A 25,204-nucleotide genomic window follows, 5' to 3' on the forward strand; every position below is an offset into this window, starting at 1 on the left:
GTCATTACTACTCTTCTCATGGTAACCCCAAATTGAAAAGTACTGGAGTACATTCTTATTTGGGAATAGTTAAAGAAATGTAAATATTGTATTGCATTAGAATATTATTTTCTTATAGAAAATGCAAAATTTACATTTTGAGAGGGAAAACTTCTGTGAACTAAGGAAGGGATGTGAGCAGAAATGGAAAAAAAAAGTCATACAATGATTACATTATAGAGAAATCTAATTTGAAAGACTTAAAACCCTGATCACAAAATGATATTGTATAAGACTAAAAGACTAAAGATGAAACATCCCACTTGCTTGTTGTTATAAAGGGGATGAATTTGGTGTGCAGCTGGATGGTGTAGCCAATTGAGCACTGGACTTGAAATCAGTTAGGCTCATCTTCCTCAGTTTAAATCTGGTCTCAGACACTTGTGTAATTGTGTCTGTATCACATGGGTAGATTTGTTTGCCTCAGTTTGGCCCTGTTTCCTTAGTTCTTCATTTGTAAAACGAGGAAGGAAATGATAAACCATTCCCTTGAAAATAAGGTCACCTAGAGTCAGACATGATTGAAAAGATTGAGCAGCAGCAGCAAGAAAACTATTGGACAGCTAGGTGGCTCACTGAGTAGAGTTCCTGGCCTAAAGTCAGGGAGACTCATCCTGATTTTAATCTGACCTCAAATACTTATTAGCAGTATGACCCTAAGCAAGTCACTTAATCTTGTTTGCCTCATTTTTTTATGTGTAAAATGAACTGGAGAAGGAAATGGCAAAGCATTCCAAAAAAGGGGGAGGGCTAAGAAGAGTCAGACATGATTAGAATGATTCAAATTTAGACACAGTGAATGTGGGCATTTGTTTTACTAGAACACAATGTATTGATACCATTGTAATAAAGATGTTTTTAGTTAAAAAAAATAAGTATAAGGATATAGGAAAGGAAGGCAAACAGGAGACTCAGGGTAAAGTATTTTTTTATCAAAATTTTTTATTTTTATTTTCAGAACATATGCATAGATAACTTTCAACATTCACTCTTGCAAAACCTTGTGTTCCAAACTTTTTTTTTCCATATGCTGGATTATTTACCTCCACCCCATGGTAAATAATCCAGCATATGTTAAACATACATATTTCCATAGTTATCATACTGCATAAGACAAATAAGAGCAAAAAGGGGAAAAATGAGAAAACAATATAAGCAAAAAAAAAAAAAAAAAAGTGAAAATGCTATGTTGTGATTGCACTCAGTTCCCACAGTCTTCTCTCTGGTTTCAGATAGCTCTCTTCATCACAAGATCATTTGAGTTGTCATCAATCATCTCATTGTTGAAAACAAAAAAGAGCCATATCCTTTAGAACTGATCATCATATAATCTTGTTTTTGCTATGTATGACGATCTCCTTTTTCTACTCACTTTACTCAGCATCAGTTCATGCAAGTCTCTTCAGACTTCTCTGAATTCATCCTGCTGATCATTTCTTATGGAACAATAATATTCCATAACACTCACATTCCATAACTTATTAAGCCATTCTCCAAATGATGGGCAGCCACTCAATTTCCAGTTTCTGATCACTACAAAAAGGGCTGCTAGAAATATTTATCTACATGTGGATCATTTTCCCCTTTTTATGATCTCTTTGGGATACAGGCTCAGTAGAGACACTGCTGGATCAAAGGGTATGCACAGTTTCATAGCCCTTTGGCCATAGTTCCAAATTGCTTTCCAGAATGGTTGGACCTGTTCACAACTCTACCAACAATGTATGAGTGTTCAGTTCTTTTCCTATCATCTTAGTCAATCTCAGAGGTGTGTAGTGGTACTTCAGAATTGTCTTTATATGCATTTCTCTGATTAGTGGTGATTTATAGCATTTTTTCATATGACTAGAAATAGTTTTAATACCTTCATCTGAAAATTTTCTGTTGATATCCTTTGGCCATTTATCAATTGGAAAATGGCTTGAATTCTTATAAATTTGGGACAACAACCAACCAGATTTGAATAAGTCTATCAGAAAGATAAATAAAAGGGAAAATGTGGAACTGAACCAATTTCTAGAGAAACTAGGGATTAAAAAAAAACTTTTGGCATGTTCTAAATAGTACTGCAAAAGAAAGTTCATGTTCTGTTCCATATGAAAGTTGCATAAAATTGACCATATACTAGGATATAGGGATATTACAAACAAATTCAAGAAGACCAAAGTAGCTATTACATACTTTATAGATCATCATCTATTCAGAATAGAAATCATTTAAGGGATGAAAAACAAAAGATAAAGATCTAAAAGGAAACTTTGCAATGAAATCTTAAATTTTGAGTGGATTAAAGAAGAAATCAGAGAAATAATTAACAATGATGAGAAACTAAGGGATAGTGATAAAACAACATAGCAAAATTTTGGGGATGCACTTAAATCAGTCCTTGGGGAGAACTAATATCCTTACCATCATACATTAACAAAATATAAAAAGAGAACAATGAACTGAATATGCATTTTAAAAACTAGAAAATGAACAAATAAATCTAAAATAAGCACCAAAAGGAGTTATTAAAAATAGAGGGAAAATAGACAAATTGGAAATCCTTTCCAGAAATAGAAAAATGACTAAAATCTGGTTTTTGAAAAGACTAACAAAATTGATAAATGTTTAGCCGATCTCATTAAAACAGAGCAGAAAATTAAATCGATAAAAAAGAAAATTAGATGAAATCACAGCAAAATCAACAGAAAAAAAGGATAATTAGAACAAATTATATATAGGTCTACCTTAGTGAACTTGAAAACAGAAGGGAATACCTTCAATACCTTCAAAAATATAAAAAAAGAAAATGGAAATTTTGGGAGGAATTCACTAATGGAAGATGGGGTTATGGGATATAGAGATATTCAAAAGTGAAAAGGCAGCTGCAGCTGCCGGCAAAGTCTAGAATGTCAGAAGCAATTCAATTCAGTAGTCTCCTTTTTCATTTTTCAAGTAAACCTTCTTTAATTTTCAAGATGCCCTTTGGATATTTATTTTTAGTGCATTTATTCTGGTCTTGCTAATTTTAAAACTAATTTTTTTAGGTGAATTATTTTTTTTAATTGAAGCTTTTTATTTTCAAAACATATGCAAGGATAATTTTTCACTGTTGACTCTTGCAAAACCTTGTGTTCTAATTCCCTCCTTGTTCCCCCCCCCCCCCACTCTGTCCCCTAGATAGCAAGTAATCTAATATATGTATAATTGTATTTTAAATTCACAAATCCCATCTTTTTCCATTTTCTTACTGCATGTTTTCAAAATGGCACTTTTTCTGTAAGGTATAATTTAACTTCATCTGGGAAATTCAAGTAAGATGTATGATTGTAATCTTACACATAGTTATTGTTTCTATGCTTTTATACAGTTATCATTCAGGATGTTAATATTCAGTTTCTATTTAGGTTCATGTTTTTTGTATGTGTTATCTTCCATGTTTTTTTTAATTTTTTTTTTATTTAATAGCCTTTTATTTACAGGTTATATGCATGGGTAACTTTACAGCATTAACAATTGCCAAACCTCTTGTTCCAATTTTTCACCTCTTATCCCCCCACCCCCTCCCCCAGATGGCAGGATGACCAGTAGATGTTAAATACATTAAAATATCAATTAGATACACAATAAGTATACATGACCAAAACATTATTTTGCTGTACAAAAAGAATCAGACTCTGAAATATTGTACAATCAACCTGTGAAGGAAATCCAAAATGCAGGTGGGCAAAAATATAGGGATTGGGAATTCAATGTAATGGTTTTTAGTCATCTCCCAGAGTTCTTTCTCTGGGCGTAGCTGGTTCAGTTCATTACGGCTCCATTGGAAATGATTTGGTTGATCTGGTTGCTGAGGATGGCCAGGTCCATCAGAACTGGTCATCATATAATATTGTTGTTGAAGTATATAATGATCTCCTGGTTCTGCTCATTTCACTCAGCATCAGTTCGTGTATATCTTCCATGTTTTACCACATTACAGTCTATAAAGGATGTGATTGTGATTCTTCTAATATTTATTAATATTATTCTGTGCTATAGAATACCAGGTGAAAACTTATAGCCCCCGTGTCCTATACAACAGCATATGTCTCTTTTCCCATGGAAATGTTCTTTTTAAAATGATTTTATTTTTGACTCCAATTACATGTAAAAACAATATTTTTAACTATTAAAAACAGTTTGAGTTTCAAATTTGATCGCTCCTTCCTTCCCTCCCTTCCTCACCTTGAGATGATTAGCAATTAATAATACAAGTTACATGAGTGCAATTATGCAAAATATTTCCATAGTAATATTTTTTGTAAGAAGACTCAAAAAGGAAGGAAGGAAGGAAGGAAGGAAGGGAGAAAGGGAGGAAGGGAGGAAGGAAGGAAGGGAGGGAGGGAGGAAGGAAGGAAGGAGAAAGGGAGGAAGGGAGGAAGGAAGAGAGGAAGGGAGGAAGGGAGGAAGGGAGGAAGAAATGAAGTGAGGGAGGGAGGAAGGGAGGGAGGAAGGGAGGAAGGGAGGAAGGAGAAAGGGAGGAAGGAGGAAGGAAGGAAGGGAGGGAGGAAGGAGGGAGAGGGAGGGAGGGAGGAGGAAGGAAGGAAGGAAGGAAGGAAGGAAGAAGGAAGGAAGGGAGGGAGGAAGGGAGGAAGGAAGAGAGGAAGGGAGGAAGGGAGGAAGGGAGGAAGGAAGGAAGGGAGAGAGGGAGGAAGGGAGGAAGGAAGGGAGGAAGGGAGGAAGGGAGAAAGGGAGGGAGGGAGGAAGGAGGAAGGAAGGGAGGAAGGGAGGAAGGGAGAAAGGGAGGAAGGGAGGAAGGAAGGAAGGGAGGGAGGAAGGGAGGAAGAGAGGGAGGGAGGGAGGGAGGAAGGAAGGAAGGAAGGAAGGAAGAAAAGAAGGAAGGAAGGAAGGAGGAAAGGAGGGAGAGAGTCAGGAAAAAATAGTATGCTTCAGTCTGTATTCAGACAACATTAATTCTTTTTCTGGAGGTGAATGGGATTTTCCATCATTAGCCCTTTGGCATTGTCTTGGATCATCGTCTTGCTGAGAATAGTTAAGTCATCCATAGTTTTTCATTGTACAATATTGTTTTTACTGTATACAATGTTTTCCTAATTATGGTCACTTTCTATCAAGCCAGATTAGTCTTTCTAGATCTTTGTGAAATCTCAGAGCGCAACAGCCTGGTGGGAGGTGACCCAGGTGGAATATGAGCTCTTGGGGTGGAGTTTGGAAGCCTGGGAGGAGTCCAGAGCAGAAATTGGGCTTCTCCAGTGGTCAAGACATTTCACGTGATGGAGGGCGGGTTTGGGGGCGGGAAAGGAGCTCAGGGCCTGAGATCTTGGTGTGACTGAGAGAGACGGCTCCTTTTAGGAAGTCTCAGGGGCTCGCTAAGGTGGCAACTCTTGGCCCTAGGAAAAATTTCCTCCAGACAGCTGGCTGGAAACTGGAACTTTGGGAGTTGAGATCTCTCTGCCTCCTGCAAGGCAGCTCTGTGGGTGCAGGTCCCAGGTAGGTCCGTCCACCTCCCGGCATGTCTACCCCCACCTCCCTGCCCACCTCTGAGCTTTTACTTGTTCCCTTTGTCTTTGCTAATGGGGGATCATTTGACCTTCAGCAGCACCAGGAACGTGCTGCTGTATCAGACTCGGCTATCGGGCAAGCCCTTCCTTCTGAGTCCCGCCCCCCCTCCCGGCCCCCCACCTCCTTTCGCCATCCCTTCTTTTCCCACCCCATACTTCCCAAACGTCAGACGTTACCGTCCCCGGATTTATCACTGATTCACATTTTCCCAATTTCAGACCTTGCCCACAAGGACCCAGGAGTCCCGCCTTGTTCCTGATCCCGGTTAGAAACGTGGAGCTTCTGCCTTCCGACTTAGGCCCCTGTTAGATTCAAGGTTCTGCCTGCCCTGAGGACCCACTCTGGACGCGGGCCCCCAAAACTCCTGCCTGGCTCTGCCTCTCTCCCCCCATCCCCCAGGCTCTTGGGCTGCTGCCCGATCACACCCCAGGCCATGGCTCCCTGTGTCCAGGCTCCCTTTAGGGTCGCCAAGCTTAGTTCTACCAGAGGGTCCCAGGCAACCTCCCCAGCTCCTAGGAAGACCTCAGGACACAGTCGTGCTGCTTTCCTAGGATCCGTGTCCCCCCCGAAGCCTTCTGCCCCTGCAGTGTCCCTGATCTCCTCACCCTGAGCTGTGTCAGAATTTCTCTCTCCCAGATCTTACCTGGGCTCTCCTTTCCTCCTGCTTCCTGCCCCCTCTCTTAAAGCCCTGAAACTTCGCCTGATCCGCCCCCTCCCTCCCCGGGACTAGATCTCCGGCTTCCCCAGCTTCCCCTGGTGCCTCCATCCAGAGCCGTCCTTCCTTGCCCAAGGTTCATCCCATATTCACAAGGCTTCTACATCCTTCCCGATGATACTTTGTTTCCTCCTGAATTCAGAGAGGAAGGTTGCAATGTTACCAGCTCTCCCCCCTCACCCCCCTTCTCAGTTCTCGTTCCTCCTCTTGCCCAATTTTTATAACTGTTTCCTTTTACCCTTTCCTGCCCCGTCAGACACATTTTAGTCCCAACCTTTAAAACTACGTCAGTTATACTGATAACATTTTCTTATATAGAAGTAAATCATTAGCCTTAATGAGGGCCTTGGAATTAGTCTTTAATATTTTCCTTTTTTCTGGATCTTTTATATTAAATTTTCCATTGAGTCCTGGTTTTTTGTTACAAATACATGAAGGTTTTTCAGTTTGCCAAATCTCTATTTTCCCCCTCATTCCATATTCTATTCCAGATTTCTGGGTAAATTATTGAGGATGCAAGTCCAATTCTTTTGTTCTTTGAAATTTAATGTAACCAAACCCTTGGTCTTTTAGAGTTAAAGCTGCTGGTTTTGTGAAATCCTGACCATTTCTGCAATATTGAAGTTTGTCTTCTTTTCTGGTTGGATTGCAGTATTTTCTCCTTAATCTGGGAATTGGGAAATTTTGCTAGGATATTCTTGGAAGGTTTCCTTGGATGATCTCTTCAGTTGATGAACAGTAGATTTTTTCTTTCCTTCTTTACCTGCTTGTTCTACAACTTATTTATTTTTTTGGTGTCTTATAATGCTAATAGATTCCTCTTGTTCAATACTATTTTTCAAGGACTTTTTAAAAACGTCTTTCCAATTAATTAACCCTTTTCATAATTTCTTGAAATTGCTTTCATCCCCCTACTCCCCCCCCCAATATTTACTTGATCTCTTATTTGATTTTTGAATTCCTTTTTATATCCTTCCAAGCATTCTTTTTTGGCTTGGGTACTTTTGAGTACACAAAGGGGACAAAGTAGCTTTTTTTTAACCTCACAATATTCTTCTGAATATCAAACCAGATCTTCTTCCATACCAAAATAGCTATTGTCAGGTTCTTTTTGCTTTGCTTACTCATCCTGAATTTTCATTTGGTTTTATTATTTTTAACAGTTTACAATGCCAATCATTATTATAATCAAGTTTGAATTCTGAGTTCTGGGTAATTGTGCCTTAAGTCTCCAGACTGTTATGTTCTGAATTCTGACCAGGGGCTCAACCTCAGCAACAGTTCTCACCTAAGTCACATGCAAGGTCTATCAAGTGCCGGAAATGTTTTTGCTCCCTAAAATACTGCACTTTCTTAGCAAGTGCTCATTCCTCCTTGTCCACAGCCACAGCCCAGCATAATGTCTGGCCAGCATTGCTAGCTCTGACGAGGATCCTTCAATCTTGCCCTACTCGGTTTTCATGAGGTGAAAATTCTTGAGCAAATGTGTTTTACATTTTTTGCACCTAGAAAACCTTTGCAAAATTACTTATCATGTTAGAGTGAGATGAAGTGAAAAGGGAAGAAACAGAATTTGGAACTCAAAAAAATGTTTGTTTGCTTTTTTTCTCCTGAGGCTATTGCCCAGGTTCTCACAGCTGGAAAGTGTTAAGTGTCTGAAGCCAGATTTGAACTCAGGCTGTCCTGACTTCAGGGTGGTGCTCTATCCATTGTGCCATTTAGCTGTCTCCCCCCACCCCCAACTTTTTGAAAATGTTAAAAATTGTCTTTAGCCTGGAGAGACTTACACGAACTGATGCTGAGTGAAATGAGCAGGACCAGGAGATCATTATATACTTCAACAACAATACTAGAGGATGACCAGTTCTGATGGATCAGGCCCTCCTCAGCAACGAGATCAACCAAATCATTTCTAATGGAGCAGTAATGAACTGAACTAGCTATGCCCAGAAAAAGAACTCTGGGAGATGACTAAAAACCATTACATTGAATTCCCAATCCCTATAGTTATGCACACCTGCATTTTTGATTTCCTTCACAAGCTAATTGTACAATAATTCAGAGTCTGATTCTTTTTGTACAGCAAAATAATGTTTTGGTCATGTATACTTATTGTGTATCTAAGTTATATTTTAATATATTTAACATCTACTGGTCATCCTGCCATTTAGGGAGGGGGGGGGGTAAGAGGTGAAAAATTGGAACAAGAGGTTTGGCAATTGTTAATGCTGTAAAGTTACCCATGTATATATCCTGTAAATAAAAGGCTATTAAATTAAAAAAAAAAAAAAAAAGAATGTTAGGAAGATAAAAGGGGAAAGGACCTATTTGTACAAAAATATTTAAAGCACCTCTCGTTGGGATGGCTAAGAATTATATATCAAAGAGATGGCCATTAATTAGGGAACGCCTAAACAAACCGTGGCATATCATTGTAATGGAATATTAATGTACTATAAGAAATGACAAGCAGCATGATTTCAGAAAAACTTGTAAGGACTTATGTAAACTGATGCATAGTAAAGTGAACAGAACCAAGACAATGTTGTACTCTATAACAGAAATATTGTTCAATGAAGAATTGTGAATGATTTAACTATTTTCAGCAATAAAAGGATCCAAGATGATCCCAAAGGGAAAAAAAAATAAAAAAATAAAAATTGTCTTTACATGTAATTAGGAAAAAAAATAACATTCAATATAAAAAAATTTGAAGTCAATCAACTTCTAATCCTTCTGTCCCAAACTCTCTTTTAGACATCTTGAACCAGTTGTCTGCTTTGAGATGTCTTACAATAAACATGTAAGACAATTATTTGAAAGGCAAATTTGCTGGTTTCTTCCCAAGGTCCTTCTGGTTGATTTTCCTATGAAAGGTCTTTGAGTTTTATGAAGGGAAAGTAGGATTTTCTTTTGCTTCTAATTTTGTCTCCTATTTTAGGTAGCTTTAGGTCAAAAATCAATCCAGAATTTTTTTTACTGGTAGTATTTTTTATTTTTGTAAATACATATAAAAATAATTTTTGACATTCGTCATTGCCAAACCTTGTGTTCCAAAGTTTTCTCCCTCTAAATCACAGCATTAATAGCTAACCTTTATATAATATTATCTATTTTCCCATGTGATAGAGAAATCTTATTTCATGTTCACAACAACCATGGCAGGTAGGAGGTACTATTAGTATCTTGACTGTATGGAAAAGTAACAGAAAAAAACAGGTACAGTGACTTGTCCAGTGTCACCCAGGTGAAAAATGTCTGAGTTGTTTTCAATTCAAGTTTTCCTGACTCCAGGCAGCATGTTCTATCCATTGTGCCTCCTGGGTGGTAGAAAATAACTTTGCACCATAAGGGAAGCTTCAAATAAGGGAGATAAGTGAATCAGAGACTTTTTAGTTAAAGTTCTAGCCAGTCATCTGAGAGTGTAAGGAAGGGAAGTTTAGGTGGGCTGAAGAGTGAGGTTTAGGCCACTTCAGTGATCAGTTACTGCCTGTTGATCCCATTCCCTTTTCCCACTTAGTTTCTATCTAAATATAAGGAGGGATAGCGACAATGAGAGAGTATCAAAGGATATCATTGAGAAAATTAAAATTTTCATAATAAAATGTACATGAGGTGATAGATGTTTAATACAGAGGAGGTTAGCACAATGTATTAGAAAGTAGAACCTGATATTCTGCAAAAGAAAAACACTTGACACAAAGATTCACATGGCCTTCAAATGAAAAGATCAAAGTTCCTTAATACCTTTTGGAACTTGGCCCCTAAACTCACTCTACTGTATCTCCTCTAAGCCAATGCCAATCAGTAGACCTATAAACTAAAAAGTCAAATGGCCCATATACACAACGTGAAATTTTCCAATGGATTTTTGTTACTTCAAAGATCTTAAGGGGGTAGCTAGGAGGTGCAGTGGATAGACACCAGCCCTGAAGTCAGGAGGACCTGAGTTCAAATTTTGTCTCAGACATTTAACACTTTCTAGTTGTGTGACCTTGGGCAAGGCACTTAACCCCAATGGCCTCAGGGAACAAAAAAAAAAATCTAGAAAGAAAAGGTGGTGCTCATGTGTCTGTAAATATGTCAACAATGATGAGCTAGAAATATAATGGAAGGTTATGGAGACATAAGAAAAGCACAGTGTCAGAAGACCTTGGGAAAGTTGTCTGAACTGAATCAAGAGAGAAGTGAGCAGAATCAGGGGAACAGTTTGTACTGTAGCAACACTGAGCAATACGGTAGAGCCATGACTCCAAAGCAGTAGTTCTCTAAAGTTTTGTTTTTAGAACTTCTTTCATGAACAAAATAATTAGTGTTGTGAAGCCCCCTCGTCATTCACTTTCCTACTCATAATATTCTTTCACATTTATGTATTAAGTATTTACATGAATGCCCAGGATAACATTTACTTTCCAAAGTTCCAAACCGATCATTTGCTTCTACTATATAAGTAGAAATCCTTGACATGATTCCGCATCAAGTTAATTTAGTAATAATAATAATAACAACAATAAAATAGTAACTACCACGTCTATGTGCTCACTCTAAAGTTATCAACTATGAAACAATTACATCCAGTAAAGCGGGTAACATTCATATCGCATATTTTTTGCTAAGTACTTTACAATAATATCTATTATTTTTCTTGACACATCAGAAAATTGGGCAGAGAAAATTATTTGCCATAAATTTCATAGTTAAGAGATATCCATAATTGAGACAGAAAATGGTGCTCTCACCAAATGCAGAGGCTGCCTGGGTGCTACCAGATGTACCCGAATTCTTCCCAGGCAGTTACTGGACAAAACCTGCTGAATGCTGGGGTGCCAGGATATCCGTTCGATGGTAGTTTCAGATGCCAGGGCTCAGGGAATGCTGACCATGGAGCCTGACTCCCACCCCATCCCCATTCCCCCAAGCTGGCTTGGGAATATCTGGGCAAGGTTGTGTGTGGTCCCCACAGTATTCCTTCCCCTATTCCTACAAGTGAGGCAGAATTTGAATTTTCTATCAATTCTGAGATGAGAAGAGAGAGCAAATAGAAAGACTTGGGCTACACCCATCTTGCTACCAATCCCCATAATTGAGATGTTTCAGGAATTTTTTTTGATTGCAATTTTAAAGTAGCGCACAGAACAAATGTGAAACAGACATTCTACACAGAGGGGCAGACATAGAGTAACATGAAAGACGACTGTCCCATCTTTGTCAAAAGCTACCCTAAAACATTTCTGCCTTTTCTGGCATCCCAGGTGAGAGACCCCAAAAGTTTGCAGTCCCAGAGAGGGGTTGTGAGGTGTCTCAAAAGAATTTACAGGCTTGAACCTATCTCCTAGCCAAGAAGGAAAGCTTTATTGCAATAATAACACCATTACAAAGCCCACTGAAACTCAAAGGGAATTCTACAAACAAACAGAAGCAAGGAGCTAATAGTGATCCAACTTTCAATCATAGATAGGCTAATTCTTTGGCCTAAGGGTAGGGCTAGGGAGTAGTCTCTGGTGTTTGGTTCTTACTAACCAGATCATCAGTCAGCAATGAATTCAGGGGTCTTCTTGCCATTTTGATTATCAGAGACCAGATCATCAGTCAGCAATCAACTGAGGAGTGGGTCTGGATGTTGGTTTCTATTGACAAGATTATCAGTCAACAGTAAATTGGGAAATAGTCCAGGATCCTTCACTCTTGCCCTTTTCATGAGGTGAACATTTTTGAGGAAATGTGTTTTACATCATTGCATCTATATAACTTTTGTAAATTGCTTATCATCTTAAAGTAAGAGAAAGTGAAAAGGGGAGGGAGAATATTTGGAACTGGGAAAAAAAAATTAAAGTGTTAAAAATTATCTTTACATGTAATTGGGAAATAAAATACTATTTGATATAAAAAAATGAGGTCAATCAATCTCAATCCCCTCTGTTCCAAATATCTTTTAAACATATTGAACTAATTCTCTAATTTGAGATATCTTACAATTACCATGTAAGACTGAACTCATCGTCTTTTCTTTTTCTTTTCCTTATTCCTAATAAGGGCTTCACTACTTTCTCAGTCCCTCAGGCTCACAACCAAGATGTCCTCCATGAATCCTGTTTCTTATCCCCACTTACATCATGTCAATCCTGAAACATCTCTGCCATACATCTTCTCTCTACTGATTTTTTCAACCTAGTTGCTGTAGCTCCTTATCACCTCACCCTTGGAGTACGGCAGCAGCCTGCTTGTGGGTTGCCCTGACTCCAGGCTGTCTGACTCCAATGCATCCTTCATTTAGCCAACAAGGTGATTTTCCTAAAGATCCAATTTTCCCAGATTCAATGAACATCAGGGATTTTCTACCAACCTGCAAATGTGAACCCTTTCTCTTCCTCACTGATTATGGGCAGGGTTCTTACACCTTAGTTCTCATGACAATGGCTTCCTTGCTATTCCAGGAAGATGATACCCTATCTCTTAACTTCAAGAAATGTTCCTGGCTATTCTCTGGCATTGTGCTCTCCCTCATATGTGCCTCCCAGTTATCTTCATTTTTCAATGGAAAGCTTTCTTTCTATAGGAAATCTTTAACTATGTGAGGTAGAAGACCACCAACTTTAGTAAATCAGAGGCATTTTAAGGTAGAAAACAAAGGAGTTTCAATTTGACAGAGCTTGTGAGATTTGAGCATCTCCCCATATCCTGGGGTGGTCCGGCAGTGAAGAGAGGTAAGAGACAGTCAGCAGACAATAAGGGCCTGGGGTAACACTCCCTGTGGTTGAACATTTGCCCTGTTTAGTCAGCAGAAATGACCCCACATTCTAAGTTATAAATGAGGAAAAACTTCTAACCCAATCACATCTCTAGGATTATTAAATTATGTTATATGGGAGTTTTAATGTCAAAGCAGCCCTAACTTAGTCCCATAAGAAAATAGTCATATGATCCCATTCTATATAAAACTGGCGATCTCTGGAGAAAGACACTTGAGCCTGGGGTGTAGCCAACCTTCATTCAATTTTTAGAACACTGTCTCCATCTTGTGAGACAGCTTTCACTGTTCACTTCATCCATAAGCATTCTTGCTTCCAGTGTTTCCCTCTTTTAAATGATATCCTATTTATCTTGCCTGTAGCTTGTTTGAAAGTTATTTCTTAGCTTGTTGTTTCTTCCCTTATTTTGTGAGCTTTTTGTGGGCGGAGATTGTTATTTATTTTTTTTGAGAATCCCTGCCATTCAATATCTGATACAAAGGAGGCATTTATGCTGGACTGATTTTGCCTTACAGCTTATGTTTGTTATTTCCCTCATTCTCTAAAATATAGAAACTGAGGCAGACAGATTCATTAGTAGTTATAAAATTATAAAACCCAAAGTAACAATTAAGAAAATTCTATGTGAAATTTTTCTATGAGAACTGTTTTAAAAATTTTAAATAACAGTTATAATATAGAAAGCAATAAAAATATACATATTCAATCAGTGTGGGAAGGTCTTTGGTTGGAATTCAAATTTTATTACATAAAAGATTTATCTTTTTGAAAAGCCTCATAAATGTAATGAATGTGTGGGGAGCTGGACTAGAGGCAGGTTTTAGAAATTAAGTACCTGTTTAAGGTATTACTTACACAGTGAGGAATACACTTGGCAAATTGGAAATTCTCCTGGGCAGGAGATCTCCATTTGTTGGAGAACAGGCAGAGGTTTTATTCATAAATCCTAAGTGGGAAGGTTGGGGGAAAGTAAGTTACAATACAATCATTCCCAGAATTTGATTGGTTTTCCAATGGAAGACAATACGACAATTCTTAGCTTGTTTCAAATCTTGAGGGTTGTGATCATTCCCTCTCCAAAGCACAGAGTTCTGTGATAAGAACAGTTTTCTGTAGTTTTCCAGTCAATTCACTGATTGTACATAAGTACAGTATAAGAATATACATTATCAGAATGTTTGATAATTTTACTTTGCACTGTGAGTCCTGCCTCCTAACCCAGAAAAGCAGCTCTAAGAAATCTAAATTATTAGTATATTTATTATGAATATAATATAAAATATTCATTACAAATATAAAATGAAATTGAATAACATGAAAATCATAATGGTTGCACTGTGGGAAGGCTTCTAGAAAGTGTTCATTTTTCTGAATCTAAAAAGTTTTTGTTGATGATGATGTTTTATTCTAGAAGAGGACCACAGATAAAAGGGAGATGTCTTGATTTGTGTTTGAATGGGATGTAAGGGAAACAGTGCTCTGCCAATTCCAGTGGCAAGATGAAAGTTCTTTATCCTTCCTCCAACAAAACATCAGATGATGGAAGCATGGGGGAGGAGGAGCTCATGGGGAACAAGATGAGCAACCTGGTAGGTAAGTGACCAGGTGAAATAAGAATCCTAGGGTGGAGTTTGGAAGCCTGGGAGGAGTCTAGAGCTGGAGAAAAGCCATTCCAATGGCCATTGGCCATGTGATGATGGTCAAGGCTTGGGGGAGGAGAGGCAGTCAGCAATCAGAGGTCATCGCCCTGGATGATTTTGGGAGTGAGGTCCCACCCTCCAGGCTTCAGGGGCTGTGCTGCTTGGGGCTCTTGAGCCTCAGAGGCTTTCCTGCAATAGATTAATGGGACACAGGAAGGGTTGGGACTGAGATCTTTGGGCATTTTCTTGGATCTGCCATTTTCTATTTACTGCAAACCATCCCTGATGGGGTGGGACCCAGGTAGTTGTGAGCCAGGGCTCCTCACAAGTCCTGCCTTCTGCTGGCTACCCTTGCATAAGCATTCATACTTCTTATCTGCTCTGATGGCCAGTGGCCTCCCCATCTGTGAGAACAATTTCCTTCCAGGTCTGACTACTTAATGAATTCTTGGCCCCTACCTCTTTTTCAGGTTCTCAAACACTTCACACATATCCAGTGTTGCCTCTTCCTCAAGTTTACCATCGGATCATATTTGCCCAAAGGCCAACTTTCCCCATAGGAATCTAGGAGTCCCACTTTCAGCCTCCACTTCTAGACCCAGGTTTCTTAGCTCTGTCTCCAGCTCCTGTTTGGTGAATTGATTGTGAGCCTTCAGACATGATTTCTTATGAGGTTCCGCAGATTCTGCCTTTCTGCCTCTAGGACCCCTCCTTGGTTGCAGGAGCTGAAGCTGTTTCCTGAGCCAACTTCTCTGGACCCACAGATCTTGGGCTCCTTCCCAGGCATGAGGCTCACTGTTTCCACATTTCTCTTTAAAGATTCTAAACCTAAAATCTACCCAAGAGTCTTAGGAACCTTCCCCCATGTTCTGCTTAGATTTCAGGAATCAGCCATCCTGTTTTTCCTGATTCAACTACTCATCTAAATCACTTCTGGACACTTAAATTTCTTCTTTTTTACCCAGGCTTCCCTGTTACCTTCCTCTTCCCTCACCATAGGTTCTGGGAGCTGAATCCCAGACTAGATTGTCTCTCAGCCTTAGGTTTTTTATGGTTTTTCCCTGGGGGTTCCATCTCAGAGATCTTACCTCTTTAGTGGATCCCTCAGTCAGTTTATTGTCTAGATAATATGTCTGTTGGGAAGAAGGGATGCTGGGAAGACTGAGTGTCACTGGCAGGGAGATTTCTCACTCAAGGGACATTGAGGTTCTACACACTCTCATCTCATCTGGGGCCTTAAATCCCTCCTGCCTCTTGGGTCTGTAGGAAGGTGGGGGAGAGGAAGGGAGTCAGAACAATAGGAGTAAGAGAAGGTGAGCTCATCTTCAAGTTTATACCATCCCACCTCAGTCATCTTATTCCCTGACCCTTCTATCTTGTAAACTCCTCACTGCCCCTATGGCCAAGGCCCCGACTTTTCCCTCCCAGTCTTGTTGTTTTTGAACTGGGAAAAAGAACATTCTTGCCTTCATTTCTTCCTCAATTTTAATCCCTCTTGTGGGTGTTCCCTCCTTCCAGACTGAAAATTAGCCAAGGTCAAGGGTTCCTTCCTTCCAGGGCCATCTCCAGTCATCCTGATCTATTTTCCCACTGGGCCAGGGGCTCTGGAATAGAAAGGTGGGCTGGTGACTTTTGCACCTCCCACCCTCTCCTCCCCAACCTTTAGTTAATTACCTTCCCAATCTTGGCTTGTCGGGAACACTGGGCCTTGGTTGTTGATCTTGCGGGGCCCGTTCCCCTTTTACCCAAAGTAAGACAGATCTTTCTATCCAGGCTAAAAATTTTTCTCACCATCCTTTGTGGATTCTTCCCCCCTTAATTGAAAGTTATTTCATAGGAAACTGGAGAGACTTCAGGCAATATCCCCTGTTCTCTCCCATCTTGACTCCACCATTTAGATTTTTTCAACCCGGCCCTCCTTTACTCCCTCCCCTGTTGTTTTGGGGGTCTGTTGCCCCTAAGGGCAGGGCCAAGGGCTTAGTAACTTCCATGGAACCTCAATTCTTATAATTTCCTGTAGGCTGGCTGACCCTTGGGCCTTCCAGCAAAAGAAGGGAACGACTTTGTTCAGTTATAATTATCCCCTCCCAACATCCTGCAGAGGGGACCAGGGCCTGGTCCAAGAGGGAACCTGGAGCCAGGGGAATGGTTCCGAAGGGAACCGAGACCCCCACCCCAGGTGAGTGTATTTCTTGCCCACAGATTGGGCAACATCAGCCCAAGAAGCCTTTTCATAAGATCTGGAGGATGGTCTGTGAGGCTCTTTTATCTGTGAACCTTTAAAAAATGGGCAGCAAAGGGAATGCAGTAAGAACAACACTGCCCTCCTCTCTGGTTGGAACTGATTCACCTCCCTTTGGCATCTTGAACACTAACTCCCTTCTCCCAGTTGCTGCCCCCACATGTTTGTTTAAATTTTTCCCCAATATGGGTCACTGACAAGGGTGACCCTTTCATTCATTAGTGCTATCCTGCAGATATCATCTTTGCTTTGGTCCAGCACCATCTCCCCACTAGACACACACACACACACACACACACACACACTCTCTCCCCCCCCCACACACACACACACACACACACACACACACACACACACCTTCCAGCCCTGGGTCCTATGGCCAAGCTCCTCTTTTTGTAGCCACTGACTTTCCTGGAAATCCTTGACTTTGTTTCCTGGAGCAGAACCCTGGAAGCTTTCCTCCAACTCTTCTCCTTTCCCTTGGTAAAGCAGAAAGAAATTGTCCTCCTCTTTGCTGGGCTCCTGCCCTCTGACTACACAGATCTTCCCAAACTTCTGAATCCCTTCTCTTTACCATTTATATGGTTATTATTTATAATTTTTTTGGCTTTGAGGAATTGGGTTCCAGTGAACTTTGCCCAGGTCACATAGCTAGGAGGGTTAAGTGTCTGAGGTCAGATTTGAATTCAGATTCTCCTGACTTCAGGGCCCACCCGCTTAACCACTGCCCCATCCAGTGGCCCCCTTATTCTTTTGTTTTAACCTCAAATACAAAAGAAACGAAGAAAAAAATTTCAGGTAACCAAGGGAACATAAGAATAGATTAAAAAAGAAACCTACATAAAAAATGCCACCCATGGTTCAGGAGTTCCAGCATTTCTTTGCTTCCTGGTGGGTTTTCATTCCATTTTATTTCTTTATCTCCTGAGACCCAAATAATTAGGTACTTCTAGAATAATTCCATCATACCAGCCCATACTTAGCCTTTCTCTCCCTTTACCTTTGCTTGTGTCAAAGCAACAGGCATTTAGGAAAGGAAGGGCTTTTTCGAAATATAGGACATGCAAAAGAAGGAAAAACCAGTCCCTCCCAAAAGGTTCCATTTCAAAAAAGGAAAACAACAGGTGTTCACACCCAGCTGTTTCAATTAGGTGGGAGGCCTTTGCATGATTCCCAAGATTTATAAAAGGATGTGGACCTTTTGGTAAATCCCTTCTCTCTTCCAGTTTGCTTTTTGTGTAAAGGGCTAAACTTTAAAAGATGTGCTTGAATTAGACAACTGAGCACTCAAAGGCATACCTGGGAAATGATTTATTAGCGATGTTTGGAAAAATCCCCTTCTCACTATTCTGTGCTGGCTCAATCTTTTGGTGTATACAGATAATCAATCGTGGGAGTGATTAGAGGAAATGAGGAAAGCCGACTCACTTTGAAGCAGGACCAGGAGAAGCAGGTTGCTGGGCGCTTGGGCAATTTGTCTGTCTCCTTCACTTCTACCCCTAAAAGACCAAGGACTTTTCCCTTATCATGACTTTCAAGCTGATCCCAGGGCCACCAGGAGCTAGCTTGAAACTGCAACTTTTGAAATTTGGGACCATTGGGGCAGATCCATTTAAAAGTGTGTGACTGAAATTTGGAAACAAAATCTTACAAAAAATGGAATTTGAAAACTATCTGTACATGCATTTGGAAAAAATAAAAATTAATTGGGGGAAGGAATGTTTCATCTGAAGAAATTTTGGCTTTTGGAAAATTTTACAAGATCTTTTTCTCCTCAGGGATCTTGGAAATGTTTTGGTTTACAACATATAATATTTGCTAGCTTCACACAAATACTTATGCCATTTTTTCTTAACATAAACCTTGATTTCATCTCCAAAATCCTCATGTTCTCTCTCCAACAGAACTTTCCCTAATTCACAGGAATTTTTGGTTCATTTCCAATTTATTCCCACCAGAAACTTGGCTGTGTTTCAACCCATTGGTCTTTGGGGACTTTGGTTCTGACTCCTGTAAGGGCTGTCACCTTTGGGCAGATACCCCTCCATCTTCAGGTCCTTCTATAAATTGAGGAGGATTGGATCAGGTCAGTTATGAAGCATGTTTCAACTCTTAAGTCCCTCTTGGTGTTGATGTTTTAGGGTTGGTGACTTTAAGGATTTCCTGTGGACTTCAGCCCTGAGGAGTGGGATCTGTTGGACCCGGACGAAAGAGCTCCAAGGAGGTCATGCTGGAGAATGAGGAACCTTGCCTCCTTGGGTAAGGGCCCCTTGGAACTCTGGAATTGTCATCAACAGGGTGTCACCATCCCCTGTCTAGTGTGCAAAGTTTCAGGCTTTTAAAGTTTTTAGAAAGACCCAAGCACTCCCTCCTGTCCCCAAGAGACAGGGTCCCTCTGGTTGCCTTTTTCTATGAGTGGTCTTTGCATTATAGGATGGGAACCTGGAGTTTTGTCTACAAAGCTTCTGAAAACTGGTCCTGACCCATTTCACTGAACAGGGGCAAAAAATTTCTTCTTCTTGGGAAACTTTGTTCCTTTACAATTTTTTGGATAAAAACAATAATATTTTCAATTTGCCCCTGGTGTAACTCATTTAAACCCCCAGCGCAGGCCCTTGTTCCTCCTTCATACATCCCCAAAGGCCTGTAGAGAATAAGGAAAGGAAAGGGAAGAGGTCTTTCCATACATTTGCTGGGATCCAGGCCTTTGTGCTCAGAAATTTTGATCCTCCACCCAAAACCCCTGTTTTGGGTCCACGTTTATCTTAATTTTATATTGTGGAGGCTGAAGCAAAAGATAAAATTACTTGCCTAAGTCACACAGCCAAATTGCTAAACCAAATTTGAACTCAAGGGCTTCCTGACTGCGGGGTTGCTCCTTTCAAATCCGCCCTTCTAAAAGTCCAGAAAATAAGCTGTGGGATGTGACCATCCTGTTGTGAAAGGCAGCAAAATCAAGGATCTTCTGATTCCAGATTTCTTGCTGACCTCCTTTTCCCCTCTTCCCGGCAAAACAACCTTGAAAACCATCTTTGGTTTCATTGGAACCACCCTTGGACCTTTGCACCCTCCCTGTTCCAATGGGAAAAAGGACAAGTTTCAAGGCTCATACCCCTATCTTTCTCACTCCCCAGGACTTTATTCCCAGAGAAGATTTCATCTCCCATGTGGAAAAAGGAGGCCCAAGGAACTCCTGTCCTGGTGAGTGGTAGCAAGCTGAGGGCAGGCTGCTATCCCAGGAAGGCTTCTTCATATGATGGGCTTTTGGGTGGGGAAACCTGGCTTGGAATACCTTTTTCGACTCTTGTGGTAGTGAGATCCTTGGCACCTCATTGAGCCCTCTGAACCTCAGTCTCTTTAATGTGTAAAATGAGGTTTGGACCCCATGGCCTTTTGGTTCTTTCTAATGTAGAATCATTGATCCCAGGGAAGTCTTTTGTTGGAAACTTGAGGCTGTCCAACTATTCACAACCAAATAAAGAGGGCTCCAGAAATATCTAATATGACTTTTCTTAGATCTTTTTGCCAAAAGAATTACTTTTACTTTTTGATAATTAATTGAAAAATTGAAAACAAAAAGAAAAAATACAGAAAAGAATAATTTAAAAATGTTTTATTTCAGCAGAACATAAGGAAAAATTCAAATATGTAATAATAAATTTCAATAAACCATAAATGAAAGATATTGCTTTCCTCTAGTTCTATTGTTCTGGTTGCTATGCATTTACCTTTATTCTTCCCTCCCCTTTCATTTCTGCAGGCTACAGTTAACATAGATAGGACAAATCATCCTTAAGGAAAGCTGGCTTTGAATCAATCATTTGGAAGACTCTTTCCTGCCCCCTTCCCTCTCTTCCTCCCTTCACTATTCTTTCTCTTCTTCCTTCATTGCCTGTTTCCTTTTTTCCTTCCTTCCCTCTGTCTACCTATTATGTCATATTCCCTTACCCACAAATTCTCTTAAAAGCATTTCTCCCCCTCTTTCTTCACCACTGAACCATCCATAATAGATTTCTCTCTTTCTCTTTCTCTCTCTCTCTTCCTTCCTTCTTTCCTTCCTTTCTTTCTTTTCTTCCTTCCTTCCTTTCTTTCTTTCTTTTCTTTCTTCTTTTTTTTTTTTTGCTGAGGCAATTGGCATTAGGTAACTTGCCCAGGGACACACAGCTAGGTAGTATTAAGTGTCTGTGGACAGATTTGAACTGGGGTCCTCTTGACTTCAGGTCTGGTACTCTATTCACTGTGCCACCTAGCTGCCCTGATTCCTTTCTTAAAGAACAAAGCTTAAACCAGAATCAGTGTGAATCTCATTGACCACTCATAGGTCCCTTGTTAAACCCCAATTGTTCTTTGTTTGGATCCTCATTGACTTAGATTGAGTGTAAATTGTAATCATTTCTGCCTTGGCCATTAACCCTGAGCTTCTTCCCAGAGTCACTCATTCATTCCTTTTTATTTATTGAGATTTTTTTAGCCTAGGTAAGACTGGAGATTCTTTGCTTCCATTGTTCCCTAGCCTTAGTCACTGGATGAGTGCAGCCTCAGTCACAGGAGACCTGTTGGAGACCTTGCCTTAAGAAGGCCCAGGTCTTCCCTGGCCATCTGCATCCAAAGCCATCTGTAGTAATTCTAATCTGTACCTGGACACAACATGAAGATGGCTCTGTGGGGGAAAGTAAGGCCAGTGACCTTGGGCAGTCCTCCCTCACTTAAATCCAAGTCACTCATTGCATAACTGACAGCTTCCCTTAGGTTAGGGATATGGGAGGGAAAGACTCCTGGTTGTTCCATAACAGGACCAGGAGCCCTAGGCCCTTGTTATCTTCACTATGGAATTTGTTCATAGGTGAGGGGGAGCAGGAAAGAGAAAGAAATGGAAACATAAATTTGGCACCTCGGAGGGACCAGCATGAAAGCACTGAGATAGGTTTAGATGATATGATCCGCCCTGGGTAATGTCAACTAATCAATCAATAAACATTGACTAACCACCTATTCTGTTCATTGCATTAAGCCCTGGGTATACAAAGTGAAGCTGTCAAGACGTTTTAAATCCAGCATAAAAACTTGTAATTGGTTTGAGAATAAATAGCAGTTCATGAAACTTATTCTTAGCTAGTCCAGGCAAAGGGAAATTTTTTTTCTTTTTTTTTTTTGTTTGTTTGTTTAATGAAAATGCATCATGTTCAATAGATATTTGTATATAAAGAGAGAGGGGAAGGGAAGTTTATGAAGTAAGGAAGAGTTGAGATGGAGAGAATCAAAATCATAATAACAAAGACAGTAGTTAACAAGCATATGGTGCTTACTGTATGCCAAGAGTTTTATTGGTATTAGCTCTTTTGATGCTCACAACAACATGAGTAAGTGGCTACAATTATTACCTTCACTCTGCAGCAAAACTGAGGCAAAGAAGCACATTCCTAAGGGTGCACAGCTAGGTGGTGCCTGAGATTGAATTTCAAAGACTGCATTGGAAAGAAAATGGAGTAAATCTTTGTAATGCAATAGACTGAGAAGCCTCCTTTACCAGGTTCCAGTTTTAATCTCTGCTGCAGGGATTTGGATCAGGTTACTCAGTCATTCAGAGCTCATAGCCTGGTTTCTAAATTATGAGAATCTTCACCTTGCCTTTGTTTCAGATTTGTTGTGGGGGTCCAATGTCATTGTATTGTGTGTGGAACTCTGTGTTAATTGAATCACTTTATTGGTGTAAGTTAATAGCATTTTAAAATGATTGAATCTGTCCATTTCAGTTTGAAAACCCTTTGTCTAGAGAAATTAAAAGTCAATGATTTTATTATCAGCCAGCATTAGAGGGTATATTTAGCCATGCGTGTGTTTGTTTCTTTCCTATGCAGAGATGTGGTTTGATATGGAGATGAGTGCAAATCTGAAAATGATCTCATGGAAAGACCTCTTTCAATGTAGTAAGTACAGGGCTGTTTTTGCTAAGCACAAAAGAAACCACATTGGAGAGGAACATTGTGAATGGAATACACACAAAAAGACTTTAAGAAAGAGTTCCAGTGCTGCTAAAGATACGAATATACATCCTGAAGAGAAAACACCTGAATGTCCTGAATATGATAAAGCTTTTTGTGTATTCTCTTCCCTTGTCAAGCATCAGAGAATTCATGCTGGAGAGAAACCTTATGAATGTAAGAAACATGGAAAAACTTTGAGAGAGCGATCTACTCCTGCTAAACATGAGAGAATTCATGCAGAAAAACAATCTTACAAATGTAATCAATGTGGAAAGGATTTCCAATGTTATTCCAACTTGGCTCAACATCAGAGAATCCACACTGGAGAGAAGCCTTATTTATGTAATGAATGTGGAAAGACTTTTACATCTCACTCCAGTCTTGCTGTCCATCAGAGAATCCACACTGGAGAAAAGCCTTATGAATGTAATGAATGTGAAAAGGCTTTCATCGATCGCTCCAGTCTTGCTAAGCATCAGAGAATCCACACTGGAGAGAAGCCTTATGAATGTAATGAATGTAGAAAGACTTTTACACGGAGTTACACTCTTCGTGAACATCAGAGAGTCCACACTGGAGAGAAGCCTTATAAATGTAACGAATGTGGAAAGGCTTTCACAAAGCGCTCCTATCTTAAAGCACATAAGAGAATCCATACTGGAGAGAAGCCTTATGGATATAAGAAATGTGTAAAGACTTTCACATCTCATGCCAATCTTGCTAACCATCAGAGAATGCACACTGGAGAAAAGCCTTATGAATGTAATGAATGTGGAAAGACTTTCACAAATCGCTGCAGTCTTGCTAAACATCAGAGAATCCACACTGGAGAAAAACCTTATAAATGTAATGAATGTGGAAAGGATTTCATACGGAGTTACAATCTTTGTGAACATCAGAGAATCCACACTGGAGAGAAGCCTTATGAATGTAATGACTGTGGAAAGGCTTTTACACAACGTTTCAAACTTGATATCCATCAGAGAATCCAAACTGGAGAGAAGCCTTATGTATGTAATGACTGTGGAAAGGCTTTTACACAATGCTCGCATGTTGCTATGCATCAGAAAACCCACACTGGAGAGAAGCCTTATGAATGTAATTATTGTGGAAAGGCTTTCACAAATCACTCCAGTCTTACTGTCCATCAGAGAATCCACACTGGAGAGAAGCCTTATGAATGTAATGAATGTGGAAAGGCTTTCATATATCGCTCCAGTCTTACTGTTCATCAGAGAATGCACACTGGAGAGAAGCCTTATGACTGTAATGAATGTGGAAAGGCTTTCACAAAGCGCTCCTCCCTTGATGCACATCAGAGAATCCACACTGGAGAGAAGCCTTATGAATGTAATGAATGTGGAAAGGCTTTCACAAAGCGCTCCTCCCTTGATGCACATCAAAGAATCCACACTGGAGAGAAGCCTTATGAATGTAATGACTGTGGAAAGGCTTTTACACAACGCTCCCATGTTGCTATCCATCAGAGAATCCACACTGGAGAGAAGCCTTATGAATGTAATGAATGTGGAAAGGCTTTCACAAGTTGCAGCAGTCTTACTTTCCATCAGACAATCCACATTGCAGAGGAGACTTATGAATGTAAGCAATGTGGAAAGACTTTCAAATACAAAAACTGTCTCATAGAACATGATAAAATACACATCGGAGAGAAGCTTTATGAATGTAGTGACTGTGGAAAGGCTTTTACAAGGCGCAAAAGTCTTGGTAAACTTGAGAAAATCCACATTGGACAGAAACCTCATGAATATGGGAAATTTTAGACAAAGTTCAAATCTTGCTTAACAACAGAGTGCACATTAGAAAAAAATTTTCAAGAGTCTGGATCATCGTAAAGTTTTTAATATTTATTAGTCCTTGACTTGATATGGAAGATCCCATACTAGATGTAAAACTTCATTCATATAATCAATATGGAAAAACATTCAGGCTTACTTCATTCCTGAAATGCCTCCAGAAAATTCCTAGAAGATTGAAATCATGGATAAAGGCATAAAAATGGAGGACAGAGTTTGTTAATCAGCAGGGATTTTCTGCTTGGGAAGAAATCCTCCTATGGACTTGGCACCAGAAGGTCTTTAGCCCAGGTTCATCTCTGAGTTTACATGTGAGGATATGGAGTGGAGAGAAGACTTACAAATGTGTAAGGAAGAATTGCCCTTACCTGGAAGATAAGGGTCACTATAAATCACAATATTCACACTGCAAAGAAACATTATACAAAATATATTTCCAGAAAGGCTTTCATTTGGATCTCATCCTTT

At 39.9% G+C, this 25,204-nt stretch overlaps 2 protein-coding genes across 2 annotated transcripts in view; both read left to right on the forward strand.

Annotated features, from left to right (window-relative positions):
- Positions 1–5,322: 5,322 nt before the first annotated feature.
- LOC116423051 (zinc finger protein 260-like) overlaps positions 5,323–25,204 on the forward strand; it is a 168,179-nt gene continuing 148,297 nt past the window's right edge. The window contains exon 1 of the mRNA XM_031964028.1: positions 5,323–5,517. The gene's annotated coding sequence lies outside the window, so the exon portion shown is untranslated. The remainder of the gene's footprint in view (positions 5,518–25,204) is intronic.
- On the forward strand, positions 22,807–24,703 carry LOC100918731 (zinc finger protein 260-like). The gene has a single exon (XM_031961819.1). The coding sequence runs from the start codon at positions 22,808–22,810 to the stop codon at positions 24,701–24,703; it is 1,896 nt and encodes a 631-aa protein (XP_031817679.1). The 5' UTR covers position 22,807.

The sequence above is a fragment of the Sarcophilus harrisii genome, chromosome 3 (genome assembly GCF_902635505.1).
Source record: "Sarcophilus harrisii chromosome 3, mSarHar1.11, whole genome shotgun sequence".
NCBI classification, from domain to species: domain Eukaryota; kingdom Metazoa; phylum Chordata; class Mammalia; order Dasyuromorphia; family Dasyuridae; genus Sarcophilus; species Sarcophilus harrisii.